This window comes from Barbatula barbatula, assembly GCF_947034865.1.
Source record: "Barbatula barbatula genome assembly, chromosome: 2".
Taxonomy (NCBI): domain Eukaryota; kingdom Metazoa; phylum Chordata; class Actinopteri; order Cypriniformes; family Nemacheilidae; genus Barbatula; species Barbatula barbatula.
The window spans coordinates 1,196,126-1,207,786 of NC_136767.1; the positions used below are offsets into that span (position 1 = coordinate 1,196,126).

At 36.4% G+C, this 11,661-nt stretch overlaps 1 protein-coding gene across 2 annotated transcripts in view; it reads right to left on the bottom strand.

Moving 5' to 3' along the window:
* usp2b (ubiquitin specific peptidase 2b) overlaps positions 1 to 11,529 on the bottom strand; it is a 29,009-nt gene extending 17,480 nt beyond the window's left edge. Inside the window, exons 1-2 of one of the 2 annotated variants that reach the window (XM_079450090.1) lie at positions 11,312 to 11,493; positions 6,227 to 6,735 (exon numbers count right to left, since the gene is read on the bottom strand). Coding sequence is in view for 1 of the 2 variants with exons in the window: in XM_079450088.1 (XP_079306214.1) it covers positions 6,227 to 6,735; positions 11,312 to 11,330 (528 nt within the window). In the remaining variant the exon portion in view is untranslated. Of the gene's footprint in view, positions 1 to 6,226; positions 6,736 to 11,311 lie in introns of both variants that reach the window. The other variant, XM_079450088.1, reaches the window with a different exon arrangement.
* Between the last annotated feature and the right edge of the window lie 132 nt (positions 11,530 to 11,661).

Consider the following 11,661-nt stretch of genomic DNA (forward strand, 5'->3'; position numbering starts at 1 on the left):
CAATCAAATCGATCGAAATAAAAAAAGTATGACATCCAGGAGCTTTGAGAAAAAGTCTGCACTGTAAAAAAAGTACTGGCAGAAATAACCAGTACACTTTTTCCTTTATTTTACGGACATTTACATTAATGCTAAATTGTAATTTAATGCAGTGCAAAATGGAAAATATGGGTAAAACAACTGTTAAAAATGAATACGGAAAATTCTTTCATATTAATACAGTATATTGTGCCCTATGATTACGGATTTATAGCTCACATATATCATATAAGAAACGTCATACAGGCTTGGAAACGCATGAGGGTGAGTATAATGGACACATTTTTTATTAAACTATTACTTAAATTTTCTACAAAAGTTATAATAAAGCAAAATAACTATTCTGAATTGTTATTTTCATTAATGAAATACAACCCAGCCATGTTCTTGACGGCTTTGGTGAGATCCACCCATCCAGATAATCATAGACAGGACAAAGATCAATGTTCCTGCCACGCGAGAGTCTATCCCCTGCATTAGCAACACCCATGCAACAACTTCACATCGCTGTCATAAACTAAAACATCTCGCATGCACAGTTGAGTCATTCTGGTGACTTGCGCAGACATGTTTGGTTGTCATGGTGAGATCTCGGCAGGGATCCCAGGAGGTGATTCGCGTGATTTGGAATGCACGAAAGAGGACGGGTTCCCATGCAAATTCAATGCGACACACACCACAGAAGTAGGCGTGTTGTTGTGCGTTTCGTCATTTGAATAGGAGTGTTTCTAAATGTGGGTTTGTGCAAACACATATACGCTGAAACCGCATGCCGTGGGAGAAGCAGTGAGAAGGTATGTGACTCTCCCAATGACACAAGAATTATGTTTTACTTTGACACCCACTCCCTTTCTCTCACACTCTTTATCTCTGATTCTGTACTTCAGGACACAGACCTTACACTGAACATCGAGTGGCTTTTTATCTGGAAAAGGTAATAAAACAACCTTAAAATAAAACACTTAATGCATCAGAAACTGCACAGGCCCAACAATATACAAAGTTATACAGTAAGCTTAACTGGAAAAATTGCATTTAGTAAATAAAACATTTTGTGCCAGAACACAATACAGACTTACACAATAAACAACAAACGTACCATTAACCAATATTTTGGCCGAAATACAGTCTCTAAAAGTATAAAAGTACAGTATATATACAGTATATATAAGCTGAAAAATGCTTTTATTTAACACTTCAACATTCATGTACCAAGCCTACTTTACACTAGGTAGAGATTCTTGAACTTTTAAAAACTTTTCTGGTATAATGCTTATTTAATAATAGATGTTCTTCCAGCACTGTACTGTATTTTAACCACTTGAAGTGGTTCAACCAGAGGACATGATTCATAATTTATCAGGTTTAATCAGGCTTTGTTTTATTATCGGGCCGGTAACCTTAAAAAACACTGATATGGCCGATAATATTCCTTACTGTTTAAATACGATGATAATTTCATTCTGTCATACACTGTTAAACCTCGCTGTAAATTACAGGGTAAATAACTTTAAAATAGTCAGTATTTAGCAGTAACATTGGGAAACAGTATTTAACTGAAACATGAGGTCCATTTCTGTAGCTCAGATAATATAATACAGTTAATAACTATATTAACACATTACAGAGAACAGCTGTAATATTCAGCTGTAAAATACTGCCTTTTTTACTAAACTGTCACATACACACACATATGTGCGCTGACTGCTTAATTGTTTACGCAAAGGTGTTGCCACTTTAAGGGCAGCCAGGTGTGTGTGATCATTGAGTTTATGTTCCTTTCCTTTGATTGTCATGGTTTGAAACTTAAAATGAAATCCCCAACAATGAGTGATTAAACATTTCAAATATTTAGAAGGTTTTTGTTAAATATACTGCAAACGTAGATAAGTTAATCATTTCTTATTATGTGCTCTGTATCTTTTGATTCCATAAGCTACCTGTTAGCTAGCTTTTAGCATCTTACAACTCTCAGTAGCCTTTAGAGTTGAAAATAATTTATCACCCCACCGCTTCTTTATTTATTTTTCCTGTTTATTTTTTATTGTGTAGTCACATTACCCACAATGTACAGATGTGAATTGTGAGAATTGCCTTTACGCCAACTAGGCCTTTTTTATACACATGTTAAAAAAACACCAACACAGTGCGAATTTTCAGTTTGAGTTTCAGTGCCCTTGTATTTTTAAGAAATTCTCCTCATTAAGGTCACACATGCAGATTGACAAAATTATTGATGAATTACTTGCACAAGATCTGTTAACTTTGTACAACGAAGGTTGTAAAAGCTACTTCAAAAAGAACTTCAACTTTGTTCCCCCAAAACCAATATATCTGGGCAGTGACTGTTAAGGTACAGTTAAAATGGAAGAAAAAGAGGAAAATATATATACTCATCATTGTTAAATTAAAAAGATTTGAGATAAAAATGAGTGAAGCCTATTGGGTATGAGCACAGTGCTACCTGGAACAACCAAGGAAGCTGATTGCATTGGAACTGCACATGGCACAAAGTACCAGATGTGTGTGATTGCCAGCATGCTGAAAGATCTTTGTGAGCAGTGAATGTGCTTCTCCTACCCAAGATTGGAAATCAGCATTGGGTCAATTGAGTTTGTCCAAAGACTGCTGGGAAAAGCCACAATGTGTTCATAAACTTAGAGATGCTACTGGTAGGACAAATACTCGTTGTGTACTGGATGCTTGAGAGTAGTTTATGCTAGTAGTTTTAGCACCTAGCATGCTAACTGGACGTGTGCTATGAAGTGTTCTTGATTTTACATTGCTGTTAAGTTGCTACATAAACTGCAAATATTTTAACAATGTTGTTTGTACTTAAAATATCTTTGAATACTGTGTGCAGTGACTTATATATTTATGTTTTCTGTATAGGTTATTAAGCTAATCATCTGAGATATTCATTGAAACATATAATACATTGATTTGATGATGAAGAAATCTATGCTTTGAGTTATTCTATGCACCCTCTTAAAGTTGATTGGAGCCTTTTTCAAGTTTGGTCAGACATGCAGGCAAACAAACCCTGATAACTTGACAGTGACACAGCTGGTAAAGATCGCTTTTGACATTATGTGCCAGTTATAGAAACCCTAAAATCTCTGTTTAAGCAAGCATCGGTGAGGGAGCAGTACAACCAGTCAAAAATGCTTGATCATGATGACAAGGTAATGGAGGATATAAGGATGGCACATGCATCACGCAAAATGCCATCTTTCCTGAGAATCCATCATCGTTATCAATGATCTTGTATCAGGATGCATTTGAAGAATGGCCTTTTTTATGTATTTGTGTGTTTGTGTAATATTGTAAGTTAATACTTTAGTTTATTAGTCACATTAATTATGGTCTACTATTCATTTGCAAAGTTGTGTTGAAAATGTTTAATGAATTGATAAGTGACACAGTTTCTGTTGTTTATTTATATTTTTTATATTGTAAAAGAAAATAGAATGTATTTGGTTAACATTTTGAGTAATCTTTGCCATAGATATCCCATATCTACAATATAGTGTAATTGTTTTCTTCATTTTCCTTTAATGTGATTTATACATTGCCATACACTAGCAGTGGATGTTATATTTCAGAATAACTTTCAGGTTTGTTCAATTGTCTTATGTAATTATGGATTTTCTTGTGTTTTGTATGCTAAAGTAATAAATTATGTTTGTTTGAACCTTTTGAATTTCTTTGTCTTTTTAGAAGATAATGCCATCAAATAAAATGCAGCATATTTTATGGAGCACAATGTATATGTAGTATTCTACTGTGATTGTAATGCATTACAGTAAATAACTATCACCACTACTACTGCCAGTAATTAGCTGTTATTCTTGATTTACAGTACAATACTGACAAAATTGTTGCCAGTTAGTCACCGTAAAGTCTCAGTTACAGTAAAATACTGGCAACACTGTTGCCAGCTTCTTACTGTAATGTATATTTAAAGGTAACTAACTGGCAACACCGTTGCCAGTTAGTCACCGTAAAGTCTCAGTTACTGTTAAATACTGGCAACACTGTTGCCAGCTAATAACTGTTGAATCTGCATTACAGTAAGTAGCTGGCAACAGTGTTGCCAGTATTTTACTGTAGAAATGCCTTGAAAGGTCTAACAGTGTAGCACAAGATTTCTGACTTCAGTCTGACTGCATTGCTAGAAAACTATGTGTCAAAAACAGAATGTGCAAGTTTATGAAAGTTAAAGGACATTCAGAACTGCACATGTGAAGGACTGAACATCTCATGCGCAATAAAGACACAAAAACTGACATCATCGAAGACTTGAACGACGCAACTAATGCTATAAGATATTATACGCTAATCTTATCTTTCATTTACTCTTGTACTCTTAGCCTCACAATAACAGCGGACACAAAAACTAATGTAACCAACACACAAGCCAAGCGAAAAAATCACATCTGTCAGCACAGCGAGATTTACCATCAAACTACAGACTACACCATCAAAAGAAAAGCAAGGCCTCTCTTTCCCGGCCTCTCCTAAAACCACACGGTGTGGAATGCAGATGGAGAAAAAGAAATAAAAACATCCGTCCGGCCACAATGACCTCTATTGATGTTGAAATAATTCCTGAAAAATAAAGAGATTCACTTTCAAAGCATCTGGTTATAACACACTGTTTGGACAGGAGGAGAAGCGGAATGAAAATAAGCTTGAGTCAGAGTTTTAGCGGTACAACACCTGGCATTGCACTTTTTCGTAACACACTGATTTGGGTGACGATACACTATAGGGCCGACAATGACAAAGTCCACAATACGACATGAAATTGTACTGATATACGGAGGTGTTACCATGTAAAAGTCATTCGATTCAGCACAGTACAGACCTCTGTCCCACCCTCTCATGTCCCTGTGATGACAAAGCAAGTCACTAACCATCAATCTGGCTCAATGTCAGCTCATAAATGAATAATCTGAGGCAAGTGCATGAAATCTGTTATGATCTGAATTGGTTTATGGTGGGATAGAGATTGTGAAACCTGATCTTGGATCAGTTGTCGCATATACAGTATGGACATGTCCAGGCAATGGCTTTAATAATGATGCACGCTCAGGTGTAAAAGATAACAGGTGACTTATTAAAAGGGGCTCTGACCTTTTTCTGCTTAAAAAGTATCACACTTTAAAGGGACAGTTCACCTAATAATACAAATGATGTCATTGTTTATTCACCCTCATGTGGTTGTAAACCTGTACAGTATGACTTTTACTTAAATATATATATATTTTCAGAAATCACTAATTTTGAGAAATGTCTAGTCATCAACGTTCTTCAAAATATTTGTGTTCTATAGAGAAAAGTCATACAGGTCTGGATTGACACGAGGTGAGTAAACAATGAAATCATTTCTGTGTGAACTATCCCTGTAATACACGCACATAAGTGAGTTTTTGTGAAGTGATCTCATCACAAAGTAATGAAACGGATACAAGTGTATCATTTGTGTCCCAACCTTTTTCGAAGTTATGAAACGATTCATTCTTTAGTATCAATGACACTTTCAAACTATTTCTGTTATCTATGGTATGCATGTGAACATACATGTACATAATTCTTAAGCTGAATCATTACCAAGGAAATAAACTGATTTTATTTATGCTGCCGTGTACTAAAGAGAGGACAACAGCGCACTCCAGTGAGCTAACTTGAGTAATACAGCACAAAAAGATGCTCATTCTTCCAACATCATTTTTTTAATCCGACCCAGTAAAAAGAAGAAATATTAAAACGCACCTATTGTACAGCAACCACCGATGCATTTAAAGCATATGTATGTCTCTGTGTGTACTAGTACACAACCCACCCAGAATCACGTGATGCCAGTGCGGTGTTGATGAGTCGACTTTATCCTCATGAGTGTGAAATGAAGATGCGAAAGTGTCAAACCACAAGCTCATGAAAAAACAAGACTTAATATTGTTTGCTAAACATATATTGATGTAAGAATGTTTATTCGTACTGGAAATTTGTAGTAGAAAACAAGATGAAAATAATAACCGAGCAATAGATTTCTTTGTAGCGTGATATGCAGTTTGGGTTTGAGAACGTTCAGTGAGTTTTTCCATTGTACTCTTCTTCAACACGAGAAAAAGATCGAAATTTCAAGATGTTTATTATGAGAGTACAAGTGAATGTAACTCACCTCCGAGCTCCAGTAAAGAGGCCCTGAGTACTCAGTCCGTCCCCTGGTTAGACATTCTTTGACTGTGTAGACTCCCCTCTCTCCTGCTCCAGCATCACAGATCGCCAGCGTGGAAAGTTCTTGCATCAGATCTGACTGACTCACCGATCTTCGTTGCCTCGACAGTGGAGACGTGCATGTGTACCCAGTCCTCGAAGGTGAGGGTCTCCTCAACCCGTTCAACCGGAGAACCGGCCCATTAACCTGCATCCGACTGGAACTTTCGCTCCGACGGGTGATGTAGGGGTCTGAATGGGGTGCAGGTCGACCTCGTTCAGGCTCTTTAGGGAAGAATGGGAAGCCTCGGTCGAGGCAAGGGCTGGGTGTAAGGTAGCGGGAGGTAGAAGGTGCATACCTGGAAAGCTGGGGTTGACCACGGACGATGTATCCTAGGGTGCGATCGTAGGGGTTGTAAGAACTGTAAGGGCTCAGGAGAGTGGAGCCGGTGGTGTATTTAGAGGGGGAGTAGACTGGAGACAAGACCAAGATGTAAAGAAGACAAGTCAGACGCAAGGAAGAGATAATGGTACTGTAAATTATATCATGATTAAAACGAAGAGGAATGTACGTCTTGCTTAAACACAGAAGCTACGCTGAGAAAAATGATAAATGGCATTGTTTCATCTTACAGTATCAGGTGTCTAGAAGAAAGACTTCACGTGAGTATGTTTGAGTTACTGTAAGCCATTTAGCATGTAAGCATGATCACCGACACTCATGAGGCTTAATTAATGCCATAAGTGATAAATAAATTCTGTTCATTGTACAAAAACACTGTATTACCATGGTAGTTTTGCTACTTTTTGGCAGTAAAAAAGGAACAGGTTTTAATAATATGAAATTATTATGAATATGAATATGAATATTAAACAACTTCACTGTGTGTTCCAACAGACACTGTAAGTGTGACATACAGCAGTTACAAAAATACTGTGTCAAACACACACTGGTCCTGAAACACGTCTGCATCAAACACACAATGTTACTTTGAAATAAATATAAATACCATCAAGCACACATTGGCACTGTAACATAACTATAAACACCATCCAACACACACTGATACTGTAAAATTACTATAAACACCATCAAACACACACCGATACTGTAAAATCACTATAAACACCATCCAACACACACCGGTACTGTAAAATAACTATAAACACCATCAGACACACACCGGTACTGTAAAATAACTATAAACACCATCAAACACACACCGGTACTGTAAAATAACTATAAACACCATCCAACACACACCGGTACTGTAAAATAACTATAAACACCATCAAACACACACCGATAATGTAAAATAACTATAAACACCATCAAACACACACCGGTACTGTAAAATAACTATAAACACCATCCAACACACACCGGTACTGTAAAATAACTATAAACACCATCAAACACACACCGATAATGTAAAATAACTATAAACACCATCAAACACACACCGGTACTTTAAAATAACTATAAACACCATCCAACACACACCGGTACTGTAAAATCACTATAAACACCATCAAACACACACCGATAATGTAAAATAACTATAAACGCCATCAAACACACACCGGTACTTTAAAATAACTATAAACACCATCCAACACACACCGGTACTTTAAAATAACTATAAACACCATCCAACACACACCGGTACTGTAAAATAACTATAAACACCATCAAACACACACCGATAATGTAAAATAACTATAAACACCATCAAACACACACCGGTACTTTAAAATAACTATAAACACCATCAAACACACACCGATAATGTAAAATCACTATAAACACCATCCAACACACACCGGTACTTTAAAATAACTATAAACACCATCCAACACACACCGGTACTGTAAAATAACTATAAACACCATCAAACACACACCGATAATGTAAAATAACTATAAACACCATCAAACACACACCGGTACTGTAAAATAACTATAAACACCATCCAACACACACCGGTACTGTAAAATAACTATAAACACCATCAAACACACACCGATAATGTAAAATAACTATAAACACCATCAAACACACACCGGTACTTTAAAATAACTATAAACACCATCAAACACACACCGATACTGTAAAATAACTATAAACACCATCCAACACACACCGATACTGTAAAATAACTATAAACACCATCCAACACACACCGGTACTGTAAAATAACTAAAAACACCAACAAACACACAACGGTACTGTAAAATAACTATAAACACCATCCAACACACACCGGTACTGTAAAATAACTATAAACACCATCCAACACACACCGATACTGTAAAATGACTATAAACACCAACAAACACACACCGGTACTGTAAAATAACTAAAAACACCAACAAACACACACCGGTACTGTAAAATAACTAAAAACACCATCCAACACACACCGGTACTGTAAAATAACTATAAACACCATCCAACACACACCGATACTGTAAAATAACTATAAACACCATCAAACACACACCGATAATGTAAAATAACTATAAACACCATCCAACACACACCGGTACTGTAAAATAACTATAAACACCATCCAACACACACCGATACTGTAAAATAACTATAAACACCATCCAACACACACCGGTACTGTAAAATAACTAAAAACACCAACAAACACACAACGGTACTGTAAAATAACTATAAACACCATCCAACACACACCGGTACTGTAAAATAACTATAAACACCATCCAACACACACCGATACTGTAAAATGACTATAAACACCAACAAACACACACCGGTACTGTAAAATAACTAAAAACACCAACAAACACACACCGGTACTGTAAAATAACTAAAAACACCATCCAACACACACCGGTACTGTAAAATAACTATAAACACCATCAAACACACACCGGTACTGTAAAATAACTATAAACACCATCCAACACACACCGGTACTGTAAAATAACTATAAACACCATCAAACACACACCGGTACTGTAAAATAACTATAAACACCATCCAACACACACCGATAATGTAAAATCACAATAAACACCATCAAACACACACCGGTACTTTAAAATAACTATAAACACCATCCAACACACACCGGTACTGTAAAATAACTATAAACACCATCAAACACACACCGATACTGTAAAATAACTATAAACACCAACAAACACACACCGATACTGTAAAATAACTATAAACACCATCCAACACACACCGGTACTGTAAAATAACTAAAAACACCATCCAACACACACCGGTACTGTAAAATAACTATAAACACCATCAAACACACACCGGTACTTTAAAATAACTATAAACACCATCCAACACACACCGGTACTGTAAAATCACTATAAACACCATCAAACACACACCGATAATGTAAAATAACTATAAACACCATCCAACACACACCGGTACTGTAAAATCAGTATAAACACCATCAAACACACACCGATAATGTAAAATAACTATAAACACCATCCAACACACACCGGTACTGTAAAATAACTATAAACACCATCAAACACACACCGATAATGTAAAATAACTATAAACACCATCAAACACACACCGGTACTTTAAAATAACTATAAACACCATCAAACACACACCGATAATGTAAAATCACTATAAACACCATCAAACACACACCGATAATGTAAAATAACTATAAACACCATCCAACACACACCGGTAATGTAAAATCAGTATAAACACCATCAAACACACACCGATAATGTAAAATAACTATAAACACCATCCAACACACACCGGTACTGTAAAATAACTATAAACACCATCAAACACACACCGATAATGTAAAATAACTATAAACACCATCAAACACACACCGGTACTTTAAAATAACTATAAACACCATCAAACACACACCGATAATGTAAAATCACTATAAACACCATCAAACACACACCGGTACTTTAAAATAACTATAAACACCATCCAAAACACACCGGTACTGTAAAATAACTATAAACACCATCAAACACACACCGATAATGTAAAATAACTATAAACACCATCAAACACACACCGGTACTTTAAAATAACTATAAACACCATCAAACACACACCAATAATGTAAAATCACTATAAACACCATCAAACACACACCGGTACTGTAAAATAACTATAAACACCATCAAACACACACCGATACTGTAAAATAACTATAAACACCATCAAACACACACCAATAATGTAAAATCACTATAAACACCATCCAACACACACCGGTACTGTAAAATAACTATAAACACCATCAAACACACACCGATAATGTAAAATAACTATAAACACCATCAAACACACACCGATACTGTAAAATAACTATAAACACCATCAAACACACACCAATAATGTAAAATCACTATAAACACCATCCAACACACACCGGTACTGTAAAATAACTATAAACACCATCAAACACACACCGGTACTGTAAAATAACTATAAACACCATCCAACACACACCGATACTGTAAAATAACTATAAACACCATCCAACACACACCGGTACTGTAAAATAACTAAAAACACCAACAAACACACAACGGTACTGTAAAATAACTATAAACACCATCCAACACACACCGGTACTGTAAAATAACTATAAACACCATCCAACACACACCGATACTGTAAAATGACTATAAACACCAACAAACACACACCGGTACTGTAAAATAACTAAAAACACCAACAAACACACACCGGTACTGTAAAATAACTAAAAACACCATCCAACACACACCGGTACTGTAAAATAACTATAAACACCATCCAACACACACCGATACTGTAAAATAACTATAAACACCATCAAGCACACACCGGTACTGTAAAATAACTATAGAGCATTCGCTGCCTAATTTACAATAAAAATAATAAAACATATCATACCCCCATTGAAACGAGTGGTTCATTAAATAGATTGAATGATAAAAACGTTATAAACAGCCTGGTTGATCCGGGCAAGTTATGTCATATTTAATCCTACGCTCGAGCCCTTATCCTTACCAGAAGAATTCCAGTTCATCCTCTCGAGTGACCACCACAATATTTCCCTAAATATCTTCAAGACTCATCCGAGGACCGCAAGAAACGGACGCGGAACTGTTCACTCGATCGTCGGTATTAAGTGACAGCATACCAGCACATATTCCAGCTCGGATGTTTCCGAAATCGGGATTTAGGGAACCGCCTCCCAAGCGGTCGCCTTAGCAACCCTCCCGTGCGGGCGTGCAGTCGGGCGCGCGCTTTCTGTCTTTACCTCGGGCACTGCTGCGGAATCAGTGACTAATGGACTATGAATAGAATCACAAAAACGATGTGAGTTGCTCACTTTATTCTCAAATAGATCATTAAAA